Source organism: Salvia hispanica, chromosome 3 (genome assembly GCF_029641045.1).
Source record: "Salvia hispanica isolate PSC_SH4W2 chromosome 3, Shi_PSC_v1, whole genome shotgun sequence".
Classification (NCBI taxonomy): Eukaryota; Viridiplantae; Streptophyta; class Magnoliopsida; order Lamiales; family Lamiaceae; genus Salvia; species Salvia hispanica.
This window is the reverse complement of record NC_142694.1, coordinates 57,967,776-57,988,906: the sequence shown is the minus strand read 5'-3', so window position 1 is coordinate 57,988,906 and position 21,131 is coordinate 57,967,776. Positions and strand designations below refer to the sequence as shown.

General features: G+C 31.7%; 1 protein-coding gene across 1 annotated transcript; it reads right to left on the bottom strand.

Annotated features, from left to right (window-relative positions):
• Nucleotides 1-9,798: 9,798 nt before the first annotated feature.
• On the bottom strand, nt 9,799-13,198 carry LOC148931140 (protein FAR1-RELATED SEQUENCE 5-like). Its single transcript, XM_089067747.1, has 3 exons — nt 11,979-13,198; nt 10,322-11,337; nt 9,799-10,225 (listed from the first exon to the last, which is right to left on the bottom strand). Exons 1-3 carry the CDS (start codon nt 12,737-12,739, stop codon nt 9,837-9,839), a joined length of 2,166 nt encoding a protein of 721 aa, XP_088923873.1. The 5' UTR covers nt 12,740-13,198; the 3' UTR covers nt 9,799-9,836.
• Between the last annotated feature and the right edge of the window lie 7,933 nt (nt 13,199-21,131).

Genomic DNA, 21,131 nt, shown 5'->3' with positions numbered 1-21,131 from the left:
CGACGTGGCAAAGGTGCCCCCTTCTATGAGATTGCGCCATGATTTACAGACGCACTTGCATCTTATAATGTTTTTAATACGAAGTCTTCCAAGGATCTCTATCGTCATCTCTTGCGGTAGTTTTGTCAAAAAATCCATCTTCGATAGTCTTTCCCTTAAATCTTTCTCCATCAGTCTTTTGCTTCTTCTGAGTTCAGTCATCTTCATCAATAAAATATCAGACTGGATGAAAATTTCTTCAGATTTTATTTATAATGGTCAAATTAAGGTGTAAATCTTGTTGATAAATATGCGGTTAAAAATTATAATAAGATTTGAAACGATGGTACAACAAATAAATCTTATTAAACGTTGTAACTGTCCCTCAAAAATCTCTTCTCAGCCTGTTTACTTTTGCAAATCTATACCCATTATTTATTTATATACATTTTTAAAAAACAATTATTTTTTTTATATATATTTATAAAGAAATCCATGTGTGTACGTGTGACATTTAAAAAAGTAGCACCAATTGTTTTCTAAATTCACAAACAAAATGAAGTTATAAATTGAAAGTTCAAATTTGGAATTTTAAGTGAATGGAAGTATAAAATAGTAATAAAACAATGAAAATAATCATCAACCAAACCTAAATTGAGTTTTGGCCCAATGTAAATACTCTCTGGCATAGCATAATAATAGTCCAGTACGTGCATGACACAAGCACCAGCCACATTTCATAATTTGTTTAAAACTTATATAGATCCAATTTGCAATCAATTGCTCTATCTTTAATATAGTGGTTGGTAATTAGATCCAGATATACAGAAATATTTATTTGGTAAATGTGGTTTGAATATATATATCGTTTTCATTTTTTAAAGTTTTACGCAAATTAAATTTCTTCTACTAATCAGATAAAAAAATTTATTCTATTTCTTGATTTGTACAGATATGAAAAGTTATATCTATGTCTATCCATCGATTGATCGACTTATACATAATAATTACCAGCTAGAAATTAAAATTACAATAAAATTAGAGACTTAGTATTTTGTCACATTTTTATTGAGTAAATAAATAAGGGTTGCCCAGGCCCCAAATTAAATCAGGTGTTGAAGATTTTGCCTTTCTTCCCAGCTGCCAGTTTCAATTATTTTCTTTTACCATAAGAAAAAAAGTTACCAAGAAAATTAAACAAGAAGAAAAAAAAAAGCAACCATTTTTTCTCCAGTGCAATGCTCCACTCTCAATCATTCATCTCTACATTCACTATATTTTCCCCATTTAAAAAGGAAACCATACACACATATGGCAACATTTATCTATATCGATGGAGAGGGAATATTCGAGCCAGGGCAGATCCTCATTCGGAGAGAAATGCAGCGATTTGGCGAAGAAGCAGCGCGCCAAATTCTACATCCTCCGCCGCTGCATTGCCATCCTCGTCTGCTGGCGCGAGAAAAACGACGCCAAAGACGAGGACTGATGCCGAAGTTCACCGTCGGTAATTTCGTCAGATAATTAAACCCTTCCAAAACGGGTGATGGAAATTAATTTAAGTTATTAATTGGTGGAGATTGTTTTTGTGAGGATTAATAAATAGTGCTCTATTATTATTTACGTCTATTTCTTTCTCCACATTCGATTAATTTTGTATATGGATTATATTATTTGATGAATTTTGAAAATATAAATTGTAATTTGAAATTATTGTTCGAGTGATCATAAAATTATCGTTAGGTTTCATATTATATGTTCCATATTCTTTTTTTTGGTAAGAAAAGCGGGCAGAGCCTGATTACACACTAACGAATATAAGAAACACCTAATCTATCATGCATCAACCACATACTAAGACCCAAGGGAGGGGACTCTAAAACATGAACACCTATATGAAAATTATATGTGTAATGTAACAGAAAGTCATAAGCGAAATTTCCTTCCCTGTGCACATGACGGAGCTTCACTGAGTCAAACTCATGTAACAAACTCTGCACTTTTCGTACATGTTCCATATTCTAAACATAATATCTCAAAATAATGAAATTAAAGAGATGTTGAAATGACTTACTTTTATTAAAAAGAAGAAACGACGTATTTAACAAAAAAAAATGTCTCAAAAAGAAATACGAATTTATTAACTTCGGCTGAAGTGATTTTCTTTTTTATACACAATTATTAGATAATCAAGCTGTTATATATGACTTGCAATTATTCTGTGGCTTCGAATTTCGAATTATTAAATATTCACTGACATTGAAGGTATCATGATTAAGATTACATAATTATATCATTGGATTTAATTATGTTTTTCTAATAAAAGATACTTTATATACAATGATTGACAAATTGTGGTAAAAATAAAAAAAAAGACTGTGGTGGTTCAAGCATTTTCTGTTCTATTCTTAGCTTCAGCACACGTGCGGGCCCATGGCCCGGTTATTACTCTCGGGCCCTTGCCCCCACCACTCTGCACTTTTTTTTCATTGTATCTGATAAGTTGGGTTACTACATGCTAGTCTAATACCCAAATAATTTATTTGGTCATAATTAATTAAACAAAGCTCACAACAACCCACATCCATGCTTTTTCATATCTAGTTAGTTACTTCATGCTAGTCTAATACCCAAATAATTTATTCTCTCTACCTAACACACAAAATAACCATTTCTTAAAATCCCGTGCCATTCTCCAACTATACTATCTATTGTGGGACGGAGGGAGTACTTTATTCTCGGTTTCAAGAAAAAGTGAACTGTATTTTTGATATCTAAACTTTGCAATTATATTAAACACGATACTCAAATATTAAAAAATTCCTACCCCTATCTAGACTTTGATTTAGAGCAACCACGATGCAGCTCGTGGATAGCTCGATCTCGTCTCACTGAGATGAGCCACCGGCAAGCCCACATTGCAGATGTCTCATCACGCAGAGTATCGCGGGGTAAGGGCAGATAATTCTTTAATTCTAATACTATCTTTTTTATATATAATTCCTCTTTTTCAAGAATTGTCAAATTCACGGGACTGGAGAGTTAATAATTTTGTATATATTTATGCCTCTATCTAAGAAGCTATGCTTAGGAAATTATGTTCTTAAACTTAAATGACTATGTAGAGGTTTCCAAGAAAATTATTTTTTTAATACGAACTTTGAACATGTTCAATTTTAAATTTGTTCTGAACAACACATGAGGTTTTAGTAATTATGAGAATGAATACAAAATTTGTACTTTTAGAAATTTAGATTAAATTAAATTTGATGCAAATAATTAACATGTAACAACAAATTTCACGCTCAGGTTCTGTTCCAATTAATTTTGCCCTTCTACTTCTAATGTCACGTGAAAGCTGATCATAGTTATTTGGAGAAGAAGAGTTATACAATTTGCTATACAGCATTTAATATATATAGTAACTCCTCAAACAATTTCCTATATAGAATACTATTCTAATATATAGTATCTTTTTAATTTATTAATATTTTGAAAATAAATTAATTTTGGTATTAGACTAGCATGTAGTAACTAACTATGAAAATCATTATATATATATATATAGCGCACCATGGTCCATAAGGCTAATTCCGTCAAAAATCAAATCAAATCTCAGCCCTTGAATCCTCAGATTAGATGGTTGTGATCATAATACCCGAGATACATTATTACACTAAAAGCGTTACATTATTAACTAGGCTACATTATTAGACTGCACAATCTACATTATTAGACTACAACGTGTTACATTATAAGTCGAGCTACATTATTAGACTACACGATCTACATTATTAGCTGACACGTGGCATTAATCTAACGGTTACATTACAGGATCCAATGGCTAAGATTTGCTTTGATTTTTGACAGAATTTCACTTATGAACCTGATCACATCCCTATATATATATATATATATATATATATATATATAGGGCATGTTAGGGTGCCACCACCCCTTAAAATAACACCATACCACCATTTCTAGCCAATCATTTGTACACGTGGACGAATAATAAGCTGCCACGTGGCAAAAAAAAAAAAAAAACTGGAAAAAGACGGTCAGCAATTTGCTGGTCTTTAACCAGCAATATTTCTTGTCCAGCAATATCCGACACACTATACAGCAATCTATCTATAGATTGCTGTGTAGTGTTTGTAATATTGCTGTGTAGCGTTTATAATATTGCTGTATAAGCGTTGTCACGTTGTCATTTTAAGAGGGGTTGTCATTTTAACACAAAACTATATATATATATATATATATGGGTGCATTATAATGATAACCCCAATTTGTGTGATAACCCTATAACTAAATCTCCACCACACATTTTTAAAATATGTGGTCTAGATTTAATCTAACAAAACTATCATTTTATCAAATAAAACTATCATTTTCGAATATATTAAGGGCAAAATTGTCATTTCAATTTTAAAATTGGTGGGAAAAAAGAAAACGCTCTGAATTCATCTCAGACTCAAACACTCTGAATCGAATTTCAAACCCTACGAATCGAAGGAAACACTCAAACACTCTGAATCGCATTTGAAACCCTACGAATCGAAGGAAAAATCATCACAATTCTGGAATATGTCGAAGGAAATCATAGTTTTTTCATCGAAGAAAGGTTGGATGAAGTTTATTACTTATTTCACTTTTGATTTTGATCGATTTATCATTTTGCTGATGATTTTCTCGATTATTTTTAGATTCTGTAGTTTTTTAGTGTAGATATTTCTTATATTTATACAATATCGTTCATGCATAACAATATATGCTGCTGGTGTGTGTTTTGCTTTGTTTATGTGTGTTTTGCTTTGTGTGTTGCTATGTGTTTGCATGATCTGTTTAAATGTAGATAAAATGATACTTTCTGATAAAATGATAGTTTCAGATTATAAAATGATAGTTTCATGGGATATATGGAATAAAATGATAGTTTCTGAATGAAAAAATGATAGTTTCATGGGATAAAATGATACTTTATGTTTGTTTGTGTGTGTGTCCTGATGCTACTGCTGCTGTGTTTTTGTGTGTGTTGTTGTGTGTGTCTCTGTGTTTTTGTATGTAGAAATTGTGCCTTTGCTTGATAAAATGATACTTTGGGTGCATTAAATGATAGTTTCTGAAAATGATAAAATGATACTTTGTAAATAGTGTTTTGTTCTACTTAAGTGACAAGTTATTCCCTCTCTGCTTTTTTAAACTCATTGAAATATAGAAAATGATAGTTTCAGAAGAAAAAATGATAATTGCCCTTGATAAAATGATAGTTTCAGATTATAAAATGATACTTTGACTTTATATAATGACATAAACTGTTTAACACACTGAAATCTTTTGTTTATTAGGAAAGAACATTCGTGATGATGATGATGATCAACGTAGAACATTAGCAGAAGAAGTAGAACATATAAGAAATAAGAAGAAAAGAAAGAATGACGATACAACTGATGGTAAGACAGCATCAAAGAAGAGCAAGAAAAAAGTTGTTCAAGATATTGCAGTCATTAGGATAGCAACTTTGGCAGGAAGAAGGAATACTGACTTCTTCGTTGACATGCTTGAATCTCTAAACGAGAATCAAAGAAGAGCTGTTAGAGAGATTGAGTTTGGCGCACTCCTAAACTTCAATATAAGAAGTTTCCCAAGAGCATTAGCGTATTATCTAATCAACAACTTTAACAGTAAAACTTCATCAATTGAGTTGAACAGTGGGGAATCACTGTTTTTAGATGATGAAGATGTTCACATTGGATCTTTACCTATCAATAAAAGCAAATTTCAGAAAAATACCCACATCAAAACTGAAATTGCTAAATTCTGTAAAGGTGGAGAGAAAAAAATGGTGCCAAAGTATGTTGTAGAGCAGATGGAGAGAGACAAAGAAGGTGGTGAGTTCTTTAAATGGACTTTTATGGTTCTCATGGAGTATGCCTTGATTAACACTCCTGCTGATGGAAATTTGAGGCCAAAAATTTTAGATTACATAGCTGATGTTGAGAAGATCAAAGAATACAATTGGTGTGGCTATGTCATATCCAGATTGCATGAAACACAAAAGAGGTGGAAAAAAGACACAGCAAAGATATTTACCGGGCCAGTTATCTTTGTAGTGGTAAGAATATATTTGTTTTCCATTGTCTATGAATCTATTTACAGAAAAACTAATATTTAGTTTTTGTTTAATGTAGGCTTGTTACGTGGACAGGATTCTCTTTGAAAAAAAAATGGTGCCAAGATGTTACCCAACAGTGAAAGGATGGACTGCAGAACTGTTGAAAGATAGACAAAGAGCAGAAATGGAGAATTCAACATTTGGTCTGGGTCATATGTATGACCGATATAAAATGCAGCCACATGAAGAAAATGATAAAGATGACGAAGAAGATGAATCTCAAGATGTAGAAGTTTTGAAGACAAATGATCATCATGATCATGATGAAGTGGGGACAACCAATGAATGGGAGAATTTCATAAATGAATGGAAGGGAGCTGCAAAGGATGTTAAAGCCTCAATGTTGAAGATGGTTGATGTCCTTGAAGCAGCGCCGGATAAACTCAGGAATCTCAATAGCTTTAAGATAATCTGTGATACAACGAGAAATGCAATGGGATTGAGAGAGGAAGGTGTGAAGCATGTTATAGAAAGTCAGGATACAATGACACAGGCTATAAACAATGATGAAACTGATGATCCTGAATGGATTGATATCATGATTGAGTTAACTAAAGCTGCTGAGAGGACATGTATATTGAAAAATAAGAATGAGTTCCCTACCTTCACTCTGATACCTGAATGTGATGACAGTCCTAATGAGAATCAAGAATTTAATCGGGAAAAGGATGTGGAGAAGGAAAAAGATGATGAGGTGGAAAACGAGCAAGAGAAACAGAATGAAAGCGAAAAGGAAAAGGCTAATAAAGCAGCTGTAAAAGAAAAGGAAAAAGTTTCAGAGAAAGAAGTTCAGAATGAAGAATATGAGGTAACTTTTAAAAATGATAGTTTAAGTACATAAAATGATTGTTTATATGTTTAAAATGATATATGTTTGATGATGTTTTTTGGTAGTTCTGTTTTATTTGAAAACTGATACTTTTGAATCATAAAATGATAGTTTAAGCGGATAAAATGATACTTTTGCATGATAAAATGATAAAATGATACTTTTGCCTGATAAAATGATAGAAATTGTGCTTTTGCATGATAAAATGATAAAATGATACTTTTGCCTGAAAAAAATAATAGAAATTGTGCTTTTGCATAATAAAATGATAAAATGATACTTTTGCATCATAAAATGATACTTTTGCATCATAAAATAGTATCCCTTCTGTCAATAACAATTTATATTTTTTTAAAATGAAAGCATGACAGAGTTGATAACATAATATCCACTGTCATCAAGGATATAAATGTTGAAAAAGGAGATGATGAAGTTTTAAAACAGAGAGAAGAAAATTTGAATAAGGACAAAGGGAAGAAGATGGTTTCTCAAGATCAAGATCCTCCAGTCGAAAAGGAGAAGGAGAAAGTGGTCGGAACAACAAAGAAAATTGTTGAAGCAATGTGCTCTCCCTACAATGTCAGAGCAGTAAATCTGAAAGGAAAGCTGAATAAAGAAGAGAGAGAAATAATGTACTGGTTGATGAAAGATGAAGAAAGTGAACAGTAAGTTTTGAATTACATAATTATATTCTTATTAAGTTCTTTTAACTAACATTAAATATGAATTTGAAATCAGTTATGAGGTAGTTTATGAGAACGACAAGATCACATTGTTCAAGATTGACTTCCACAGCCTTGCTCCACATTCATACGTCAGGATCAACATCATAGATGCATGGGTTGTGTTCCTCAACTACAATGAAAAATTCAAATCAAAGGCATTACCGAGTCGTCTTTTCATCAACACCACACCTACGGTACAGTAAACGAGTAAATAAATAATAGTATTACATTAAAAGTGAAAATATATTTACAAAAATGTAAACATGACAGATTTACAACATTACTGCAAGGAGATCTGGTTGGACTGAAGCAGAGAGTCGAGAAAGATTTTGCTCAAACTTGAATGAATTTGTGTCACAGATTGAAAATTTCAAATGGGAAAATTATGACCTGGTAAGTCATAATTAGATATACATTACAGAACAAGGGTGCGTTATAATGGTAACTCATATTTATGTGATAAGCTAATAACCCTATCATTTTATGGGTCAAAAGTATCATTTTTACTAAAAATGATATTTTTCGTCCATAAAATGATATTCTGTTCTACAAAATGATACTTTTCATCCATAAAATGAGGGTTATTAGGTTATCACAATAAATATGGGTTATGATATGATCACATCCCTTACAGAACAACATACCTATATTTTTGAAAATGACATTTATATAAAATGTTTTGAAAATTAGATATTCTTTCCAATCTGGGCGTACGAACATTATTATATCATCTGCTTCAATCTCAAAATGCAAATGATGGATGTGATTGACAATTCTCTGGTTAGTCAAGATTTACTTGAGAAGAAATATGAAGATGCACCAAGTACTCTGGTATGTTTAGTTAAATGCATTCAGTATTTGTTAGTTAAAATGCATTGACTATAATTCAGTATGGAACATAATATAATTTTTAATCAACCTCATGTATGTTTTGTGTTATTTGAATAGAGAAATTTCTTCCGAACTTATCTTGGAAATGGACTCAATCCATCAATGGGAAGAACTGTCAAACTGTCAAAAACCAGATACATGAATATGCCATGGCAGAACGATACAAATAAAGTTGACTGTGGAATTTATGTGATGCGCCATTTGGAGACTTACATGGGTGGTCCTGTTCGTAACTGGAATTCGGGTTTAACGAAGAAGGGAACAGAGTCTTTCATAAAACTCTGTGCCAGATATACTGAAGCATTGCTTATTGGAGATACTAACAAGAAGGCTTTTGAGACACTTACAATGATAAAGAAGAAGTTTGAGAATGACAGCAAAAAAGAAGAAATTGATGTTGAAAAGATGATTAGAGAATTTAAACCCCCTGTATACTAACTTCTATGACTTGATAATAGCGTTTTGTAATAGTGGTTTCGAATATAATCACCCAAATTATCATTTTATCTGCTACAACTATGATTTTGTCATTATATCGTTTTATCATTCAGAAGTATCAGTTTATCATTTTATCTGCTGAAAGTATCATTTTATCAACTGCGAGTATCATTTTATAATTTTATAAGTCAGAAGTATCATTTTATCAGCTTATATATCATTTTGTGAGATTAAAACATCATTTTATCCGTTGATAGTATCATTTTATCAGCTTATATGTCATTTTTTCCAGCTTATACATCATTTTATAAGGTTATTGTCATTTTATTTGCTGCGAGTATCATTTTTTCAGGTTAAAGTATCATTTTATCAGTTTATAAACAAAAGAATGATGTTATCAGCCAAAGTATCATTTTATCAGTCAGAAGTATCATTTTATCATTTTATCTGCTGAAAGTATCATTTTATCAACTGCGAGTATCATTTTATAATTTTATAAGCCAAAAGTATCATTTTATCAGCTTATATATCATTTTTTATGTCATTTTTTCAGGTTAAAGTATCATTTTATCAGTTTATAAACAAAAGAATGATGTTATCAGCTAAAGTATCATTTTATCAGTCAGAAGTATCATTTTATCAACTGCGAGTATCATTTTATCAGCTTATATATCATTTTTGATGTCATTTTTTCAGGTTAAAGTATCATTTTATCAGTTTATAAACAAAAGAATGAGTTTATCAGCCAAAAATGTCATTTTATACACCTAAAATACCTAAACTATATCAAATGGCTTCAATCTGACTTCTCATTGACTCTACCACAATTTCTTGAATCATGACGACCCATCTCATGACATTTACCACACCGTCGTAGAGGCTTATTTGCTTTCCTTATTGCACTCTGCCTCTTTGCTACTTTGCCACTAGCTGATCCTTTAGTACTAACAACGTCTGGAGGATGTACATCAATTACATCAGGTACTGCCATTCCATAAAAATCCTCAACCATCTTCTTCTTTTCAATGACTGAAGGTGCTGCACAATTTCCAAACATATGTTGTTCCAAATCATCAAGACCAGCACTTAACAAAGACAAATGATCCATACTTCCTTCAGACTTTTGGACTAATCGATAAAAGTTGGAGAACAACTTTTTCTTAACTTCCTGCTTTTCATCCAAATCTGCAAGATAAAAGATAACATTATTACAATAAGTACTATCATTTCTCTGACTGAAAAATAGAATTTTTACAAATAAAGGTTAAAAATGGAACACACGTTCAAATGGTTGTTGTTCCTCAGATGGTAGACCATGTGCTGCCTTTAGTAAAGAGCTCTTCAACCACCTTCGACCAAAATATTTCTCAGGAATGAGATTAGCAGACTTATTCTTCAACAAACAAAATATATGACAACATAACAAACCAATTCTGGAAAACTTCTTGCAACTACAGTCGAATGTGTCTTGCTTACAATCATACATAACATCCAATGTTCTACCATATTGGTCCTTGACCTGATGCTTCTTGATGTTATCCTCAACAGTAGTTATAGAAACAATCTCACATACAATACTTATTTCCTGTTGTACATGTTTGAAAATAGAATCAGTGTAGATTGTAGATGCATGCTTCTCAATAGGCAATTGGGTTGACAAATCAGGAATAGTTGAGTAATCCAAGTAGTTCAATCGTGAATTGGCATTCCTTTGATCTCCCACAGCATAATTAAAGAAATTGATGAACTGTACAAGATTTGCACGTGGCTTTGTGTAGTTTTTAAAAAAGCTATTCTCCGATTCAGACATCGATGTAGTCCTAAGAAGCGACCCCATGGGAAAATCTCGAAAATAAGCAGGAACCCAGAATTCTCTATCTTCAAACATTGATCCAAACCAGTGCACGTCTTCTAATCCATACCGTTCCATTATATCATTCCATATTATATCAAACTCATCAGGCTTTAACAAATCAGACCAAACACATGCATTCAACTCTTTTTTGAAATCTTCATTACCAAGTAAAGATTTGGGCAACTTATCTGACACCTTAACCATGATATGCCACATACACCATCGGTGCCTTGTTTGTAAAAGTACTTGTTGAACAGCAAGTTTGATCCCCCAATCTTGATCAGTGATAATCAATTTGGGTGCTACCCTCATGCATCGAACAAAACAGCCAAACAACCAAGAATAGGATTCTCTACCTTCACTTGATAACAAGCCAGCTCCAAATGTAACTGGTCTAGAATGGTTATCTTTTCCAGTGAATGGAGCAAAAATCATGCAATACCTTCAGAATATAACATAAAAATGAATTATATTTATCAGCTATGAGTATCATTTTATCAGCTATGAGTATCATTTTATCAGCCAGAAGTATCATTTTATCAGCAATGAGTATCATTTTATCAGCCAAAAGTATCATTTTACCAGCAATGAGTATCATTTTATCATTTTATCATGCAAAAGTATCATTTTATTAGTAAGAAGTATCATTTTATCTACTGCAAGTATCATTTTATCAGCTAAAAGTATCATTTTATTAGTAAGAAGTATCATTTTATCAGCAATGAGTATCATTTTATCAGCCAAAAGTATCATTTTATCTGCAATGAGTATCATTTTATCAGCCAAAAGTATCATTTTATCAGCAATGAGTATCATTTTATCAGCTATTGACAGAAGGGATACTATTTTATGATGCAAAAGTATCATTTTATCATTTTATTATGCAAAAGCACAATTTCTATCATTTTATCATGCAAAAGTATCATTTTATTAGTAAGAACTATCATTTTATCTACTGCAAGTATCATTTTATCAGCAATGAGTATCATATTATCAGATATGAGTATCATTTTATCAGATATGAGTATCATTTTATCAGCAAAAAGTATCATTTTATGTCTATTAGCAACAAAAGTAATATACCTGTTAGTGTTGTATGTTGAATCAAATGAAATTACATCTCCAAACATATGATAATTTCGTCTTGAAATAGCATCAGCCCAAAAGAGTCTAGTTAACTTTCCATGAGATCCTATCTCAATTTCATAATAGAAGGCATCAGATGATTCCTTTTGAGAACGCATATAATCAAAAATCATTTGAGCATCTGAACCATCAATATTGGACATAATATCACGATAACCATTTCTAATATCAATAATATCACATCCAACATTTTCAGGTCCACCCATTATCTCCTTCAAAAGTTTGAATGTGAGAGTGGGACCAATATTACACCTGCCACAATCCTCCATAAACCTCCGATGAATAGGATCCAGATTGCGATTGGCCATCATAAAATGCCTATGCTCATCCGCAACCATTAAGTGATTATGATACTCAACAAACTGATAAACCTCATATCCTCTGCTCTTGCCATCTGAATAATATCTCAAATTGAGCTTAGCAAGACATTCACACCTAAATGACCGACACCTACGCTTCTTAAAAGACACTTCAGTTGATTGGGATGCATGACCAGGTATAAAATTCTTAGAGCCTTGTCTGTTGCAAGCCAAATACTGCCACTTAGTAATACCTTGAACTGATTTGTTACCCATTTTACGAATGCCAAAACCAACTGAACGAGCATAATGTTCATAGAAACCAACTGCTTCTACTAATGTATTGAATTTCATACCAATCATTGGCTTCAAAGCATCATCACAAACAGGAATGTACATACCTACAAATCAGTAAAAGTGTCATTTTATCATAGTATCATTTTATCATAATATCATTTTATGCACTAAAAGTATCATTTTATGCAGTAAAAATATCATGTTATGCAATAAACCTATCATCACAAACAGGAATGTATATACCTACAAATCAGTAATAGAATCATTTTATCATAGTATCATTTTATCATAGTATCATTTTATCCGACAAAACTATCATGTTATGCAGTAAACCTATCATCACAAACAGGAATGTACATACCTACAAATCAGTAATAGTATCATTTTATCATAGTATCATTTTATCATAATATCATTTTATCCGACAAAACTATCATGTTATGCAGTAAACCTAACATTTATAAGCCAAAAGTATCATTTTAACACATAATCGACAATACATAATATAATCAAATAAGAATTTCAGTACATCAGAAACATAAACCAATCAACAACTAATATTAATCTAAATTCAAATTCAATACATGAATATGAACACAATCAATAAGCTAAATAATAGATAATGATTGTTACCTTCGTTATTTGCTACAGATTCCATCGAAGCAAATTTTCACAGCAATTGAAGAGGTAATCAATGAAAATAAGAACGCAAAATTGAAAACATCTTCCCGATCACAATTATGGAAACAAAATCTGAAGACTATGGAAAATGAATCAAATCTGGAGCCTATGGAAACAAAATAAGCGAGAAGTATGGAAACAAAATCGCAGAGAAGAGGAGAGAATCAAATTGAGTGATCTGGATCAAAATGGAAACAAAATCACAGAGAAGATGAGAGAATCGAAAATCGCTGAAAAGAAACCGATGAGAAGAGCGTGAAATCTGGAGTGAATCTGGAGCGAAATTCAAAAATTAAATTAGCAAAATGACATATTTACCCTCTGCGCCTATTTTTATTAAGTAAATCTAAGTTTGAATCTCAACCACAAGATTATAAAATATGTATGGTCCAGATTTAGTTATAGAGTTATCATGTGATTTGAGGGTTATGATATGATCGCATCTATATATATATATATATATATATATATATATATATATATATATGATCGATCACCTAATTAATTAAACATTAGATTTTGCTACTACAGTACAAATTTTGTATTCATTCTCATAATTACTAAAACCTCATGTGTTGTTCAGAACAAATTTAAAATTGAACATGTTCAAAGTTCGTATTAAAAAAATAATTTTCTTGGAAACCTCTACATAGTCATTTAAGTTTAAGAACATAATTTCCTAAGCATAGCTTCTTAGATAGAGGCATAAATATATACAAAATTATTAACTCTCCAGTCCCGTGAATTTGACAATTCTTGAAAAAGAGGAATTATATATAAAAAAGATAGTATTAGAATTAAAGAATTATCTGCCCTTACCCCGCGATACTCTGCGTGATGAGACATCTGCAATGTGGGCTTGCCGGTGGCTCATCTCAGTGAGACGAGATCGGGCTATCCACGAGCTGCATCGTGGTTGCTCTAAATCAAAGTCTAGATAGGGGTAGGAATTTTTTAATATTTGAGTATCGTGTTTAATATAATTGTAAAGTTTAGATATCAAAAATACAGTTCACTTTTTCTTGAAACCGAGAATAAAGTACTCCCTCCGTCCCACAATAGATAGTATAGTTGGAGAATGGCACGGGATTTTAAGAAATGGTTATTTTGTGTGTTAGGTAGAGAGAATAAATTATTTGGGTATTAGACTAGCATGAAGTAACTAACTAGATATGAAAAAGCATGGATGTGGGTTGTTGTGAGCTTTGTTTAATTAATTATGACCAAATAAATTATTTGGGTATTAGACTAGCATGTAGTAACCCAACTTATCAGATACAATGAAAAAAAAGTGCAGAGTGGTGGGGGCAAGGGCCCGAGAGTAATAACCGGGCCATGGGCCCGCACGTGTGCTGAAGCTAAGAATAGAACAGAAAATGCTTGAACCACCACAGTCTTTTTTTTTATTTTTACCACAATTTGTCAATCATTGTATATAAAGTATCTTTTATTAGAAAAACATAATTAAATCCAATGATATAATTATGTAATCTTAATCATGATACCTTCAATGTCAGTGAATATTTAATAATTCGAAATTCGAAGCCACAGAATAATTGCAAGTCATATATAACAGCTTGATTATCTAATAATTGTGTATAAAAAAGAAAATCACTTCAGCCGAAGTTAATAAATTCGTATTTCTTTTTGAGACATTTTTTTTTGTTAAATACGTCGTTTCTTCTTTTTAATAAAAGTAAGTCATTTCAACATCTCTTTAATTTCATTATTTTGAGATATTATGTTTAGAATATGGAACATGTACGAAAAGTGCAGAGTTTGTTACATGAGTTTGACTCAGTGAAGCTCCGTCATGTGCACAGGGAAGGAAATTTCGCTTATGACTTTCTGTTACATTACACATATAATTTTCATATAGGTGTTCATGTTTTAGAGTCCCCTCCCTTGGGTCTTAGTATGTGGTTGATGCATGATAGATTAGGTGTTTCTTATATTCGTTAGTGTGTAATCAGGCTCTGCCCGCTTTTCTTACCAAAAAAAAGAATATGGAACATATAATATGAAACCTAACGATAATTTTATGATCACTCGAACAATAATTTCAAATTACAATTTATATTTTCAAAATTCATCAAATAATATAATCCATATACAAAATTAATCGAATGTGGAGAAAGAAATAGACGTAAATAATAATAGAGCACTATTTATTAATCCTCACAAAAACAATCTCCACCAATTAATAACTTAAATTAATTTCCATCACCCGTTTTGGAAGGGTTTAATTATCTGACGAAATTACCGACGGTGAACTTCGGCATCAGTCCTCGTCTTTGGCGTCGTTTTTCTCGCGCCAGCAGACGAGGATGGCAATGCAGCGGCGGAGGATGTAGAATTTGGCGCGCTGCTTCTTCGCCAAATCGCTGCATTTCTCTCCGAATGAGGATCTGCCCTGGCTCGAATATTCCCTCTCCATCGATATAGATAAATGTTGCCATATGTGTGTATGGTTTCCTTTTTAAATGGGGAAAATATAGTGAATGTAGAGATGAATGATTGAGAGTGGAGCATTGCACTGGAGAAAAAATGGTTGCTTTTTTTTTTCTTCTTGTTTAATTTTCTTGGTAACTTTTTTTCTTATGGTAAAAGAAAATAATTGAAACTGGCAGCTGGGAAGAAAGGCAAAATCTTCAACACCTGATTTAATTTGGGGCCTGGGCAACCCTTATTTATTTACTCAATAAAAATGTGACAAAATACTAAGTCTCTAATTTTATTGTAATTTTAATTTCTAGCTGGTAATTATTATGTATAAGTCGATCAATCGATGGATAGACATAGATATAACTTTTCATATCTGTACAAATCAAGAAATAGAATAAATTTTTTTATCTGATTAGTAGAAGAAATTTAATTTGCGTAAAACTTTAAAAAATGAAAACGATATATATATTCAAACCACATTTACCAAATAAATATTTCTGTATATCTGGATCTAATTACCAACCACTATATTAAAGATAGAGCAATTGATTGCAAATTGGATCTATATAAGTTTTAAACAAATTATGAAATGTGGCTGGTGCTTGTGTCATGCACGTACTGGACTATTATTATGCTATGCCAGAGAGTATTTACATTGGGCCAAAACTCAATTTAGGTTTGGTTGATGATTATTTTCATTGTTTTATTACTATTTTATACTTCCATTCACTTAAAATTCCAAATTTGAACTTTCAATTTATAACTTCATTTTGTTTGTGAATTTAGAAAACAATTGGTGCTACTTTTTTAAATGTCACACGTACACACATGGATTTCTTTATAAATATATATAAAAAAAATAATTGTTTTTTAAAAATGTATATAAATAAATAATGGGTATAGATTTGCAAAAGTAAACAGGCTGAGAAGAGATTTTTGAGGGACAGTTACAACGTTTAATAAGATTTATTTGTTGTACCATCGTTTCAAATCTTATTATAATTTTTAACCGCATATTTATCAACAAGATTTACACCTTAATTTGACCATTATAAATAAAATCTGAAGAAATTTTCATCCAGTCTGATATTTTATTGATGAAGATGACTGAACTCAGAAGAAGCAAAAGACTGATGGAGAAAGATTTAAGGGAAAGACTATCGAAGATGGATTTTTTGACAAAACTACCGCAAGAGATGACGATAGAGATCCTTGGAAGACTTCGTATTAAAAACATTATAAGATGCAAGTGCGTCTGTAAATCATGGCGCAATCTCATAGAAGGGGGCACCTTTGCCACGTCGTATACTCCGAAACCATGCCTGGTTTGCGTTCATCGAGACATGGGGTACGCGGTCTGCGGTGATCCTTGCATACCACTTTTTGGGTTCGACTTGCCTCATAATGCTCACAATCCCGTTGTAATTGATTCAGCTAATGGTTTGCTTTTGTTGAGGAATGGATGCGCTAATACTTTGTTCATATGCAATCCGATGACTCGTGAATATGTTAAGCTTCCTCCTCTGCCCGCACGTACTTGCTTTTTCGGATTTGGAGTCAGCAAAATAACTGGACAGTATAAGATTTTATGTGGTGATCAATTTAGGTCGTATCGGGTATACACTCTAGGAGAAGAGGAAGGATTGTGGAGAAGCGTCACAACATCAACATGCAATATTATAGTGCCTCGTGATCATGCTGCATTATCGAAAGGTTTGGTTGGGAATGATTTTCAAAAAAATCTTCGCGTTTGTTGTTTGGAAAACCTTAGACTCTCTCGTGATTATGCTGTATTTTTTAACGGAAATCTTCATTGGTTGGAATATGATTTCCAGAAATATCTATATGTTCGTTGCTTTGACCTTGACACCGAGCTGTTTACCGGTTTTTCGCTTCCCAATTATGGTGGCGGAAAATATGGCGATTGTCGACTATGTATTTTGGAGGGTAAGCTATGCTTTTGTGATCTTTTAGAGAGTTTCGATGTTGTTATTTGGTGGATGAACAATTATGGAGATGAGAGTTCTTGGACAAGGATATATAACTTCTTCACCGGAATAGATATGTATGGACTTGTCTATCCACTCAGAATTTTTGACAATGGTGACTTTTTGTTCACAACGGATTTCTTTGAGAAGCTATTGATCTACCCCAAAAACATTAAAGATCCTTTATACCTTTTTAAGTGTCGTGGTCTTCTTTACCGACCTAGTTATTATTATTCCAACATCGTTACTTATACCCCAAGTTTTCGTTCACTCAAAACTATGAGGATTCATAATATTCAGTCATTAAGTTTATACCCCCTCCGTGACGTTATAGTTGAGTCGTTTTTTCATTATGGTTCTTAGACATAGTTGAGTTATTTTTTCATTTTATGACAACTCTCTCTATGTTTATTCCTCCCCAAATTTCACATCTTTGTATTTGGAATCATAATTAATAAATAATACTCCCTCCGTCTCCCATTAGGAGTCACACTTTGACCGGGCACGGGTTTTATAATTGATTTCTTTTTCACAATTTTCATTTGTGTTTTTGTATTGTGTGACGAAGCACAATTTTCATATGTGTTTTGTATTGTGTGATGAAGTGAGAATAACTGGGATAAGGTTCGATAATTTTATGGTAATTTACTCTTTGTACCTATAATTATTTTTTAAAATTAATCTTTGGATGGCACTTTGCTCAAAGATGATTGGAATATATATGAGAAATTGGATGGTATGAATTTGATAGAAAATCGAAAAGTAGAAAGAAATATAAATACATAACAAAAAAATGTGTTAAGAGATACACTACTATAAGTAAAATGCATCTTATATTCACGGGGTATAAACATTTTAGCTATGAAAATGTAATTTCGAGCTAGGGAGTGATCAATTGCTAACTACAACTAATTTACAACTAATTTAAGATTATAGGACTTTAGAAATCTTGTGGCCTACAATTTGTCATGGGTAATTTCATTTTTTTTATTTTTTAATATTAAAAAGATAATAGCAACTATCAAATTTAGGGTTTAGAAACACAGTGTCAATACAGTGTGTGAAATACAGCTACACAAAGACATGACATTGTACAAGCATTGTATTGACATATTATGTGTCGTGTATTGATATAAAGCTGTTAACGAAATTTATGAAAATTTTTGATTTTTTTTTCAAATTTTGACATTGAAACATATGCAAGTGAGACCTCGTTAGAATCCTTATGAAAATATCTTTAATTTGATATATGTTTGTGCGAAAAATAATTTAAATCGAGAAATTTATATGCGTTTTAAAGTTCTGGATATTTTTCAAAAGTTAGTTACAACTAATTTGTTGTAAATTGACTTTAATACCCTTATCGACGTTTTTTTTTATCGTATTGACATTCCGGGATTGATGATCTAGACCCTTGATTTGAATACCTAATGACTATTATTTAATTGTAGCTAGCAATTAAGTATTGAGTTAGTAAAATAACACTCCCCTTCGGAGATATGCGATACAATTAATGTAATTTTGGAATCCACTTATTTACCTCAATTGTGTGCATAAGTGGATGATAGTTTATTTCGGTGTAAATCACTATAATTTCAATATTTCAGAAATATTATAATATTAATTTTATAATATTTTCGTATTGTATTAAATAATATTTATAATAGGGATGATCCAATGGTACCACCTTGTGGCACCCAACATGTGGCATATGCGTATCCGTTAATTGTATGGCTATTAGATAAATTGATATAGTGAATAGTAGTATATAATAAAGGTTGTCACACTTGGCTCCCACCTATGCTGGTGACACATTCTTCAGTGTATTAATTATGTATTCAAATTATATACTCCATATACTAGATAATTAAATCTTCATCATTCATGTAATTCATGTAATTTTGACAGTAGTATCAATCATCAAATGACCATATATTGACTATACAAAAAATATTCGATATCATAAGCTTCAAATTTTACCAAATCAAAACATTAAAATAATTAAAGAAAATGAAATAAAATATAATGTAAGTAGGAGATCCAAATTTAAAAATATACAAATAAGTTTTTTAAATACAATGATAATTTAAATGAATTTATGAAAAATTATATTAAGTTTGTAGGAATTGTTTTATAAATAAAAACGGTCAAGTATTAATGAAAAGCATGGAAAATATGATATACTAGCAAAACTCGTCTTCAATTAATTTTGTAATATAATAAGTAGTATATTATTATATCATTTTTAAATCAAATTTTATTTAATTATTATTAATTTAATTATCGATCAGTTTATCTATTTTTTATTTTATTCTTTTCTAACTCATTTTTCATATTTTTTTGTTAAAACAATAAAAGCATAAAATTTAAAATATTTGTTTATATTTCTGAAAATAAAATATTTTTATTAGAAAAAAAATTAAGTACAATATTTTTTTATAGTTATTCAGTTGAAAATATTATAGTCTATCCCTTAGGGGTTATAATGTAAAATTAAAGTACAATTAAAATAGGTAAGTTCCTTATTTATTGCAAGTAATAGAGAATGACAATTTGTATATATACAGCCTTTGTTAATTTATCACTACTCGTAATACTAGTACTAGTACCAAATTTCAATATGACCAAGACCAATCGAACCAAACTTACAATTAATTAACCCCAATATGTTTTTTAAAACCCTAAAATGATGAAATCGTTTCTTAATATTGAATTAAACAATGGTTTGCTATTTCAATTACATCAAGAAATTAATATAACAGATGGCATGGATCAAGAAATTCAAGAACGAAGCTGCATTCAATTAAGAAACTGACATCCAAAAAGATAGAAATTGTTCCAGAAACAAACTAACCAGAATCACTTCTTAACGAGGGAAAAGTAAAGAGTCTTGTTTATATGAAACCCAGATATTTCGATGACATCGTGGACTTTCAACTTGTGGTGTTTCGCGACTTTTACCCACCCATTAGTAAGAAAAATTCTGTGAGTGATGTGAAGTTCAGCTCCTACCTCTTTGTCATCCACGTTCATCACGATCCGGACGCCCCCGTGTTTTGCCAACCCACGCTCCTCCTCCGTCAGATACTCTTCTAGTTTCTTCGCATTTGATTGTGGGATATGAAGCCGCCCGCTGGCGACATCGGTGTCCGTGAGCTTCTTCTCGAAAAGAACAGTCGGCTCAGAATCAACAACAATTCCAAAGAGTTTTACCCTTTTTGGAGAAGAGGGTGGCCGATCTTCACTCCTATCTCTCTTTCTTGAAGTGGAGGCAGCATGAATTCTTGTTGAAGAGGTGGCACCCATTCTTGTTTTCTTGGAGAGTGATGATGATAATTATCTTGAAATGGTAACCGTCTAATTAACGGATGCAAATGCGG

Bases quoted from the DNA above. Each gene is read 5' to 3' on its own strand.
- LOC148931140 (XM_089067747.1), bottom strand. From the start codon at position 12,739: ATGTACATTCCTGTTTGTGATGATGCTTTGAAGCCAATGATTGGTATG. The intron at 11,338-11,978 runs GTATATTACTTT...TATATTCTGAAG, and splicing joins TCAACATACAACACTAACAG to GTATTGCATGATTTTTGCTC. The intron at 10,226-10,321 runs GTGTGTTCCATT...TTTATCTTGCAG, and splicing joins GGAACAACAACCATTTGAAC to ATTTGGATGAAAAGCAGGAA.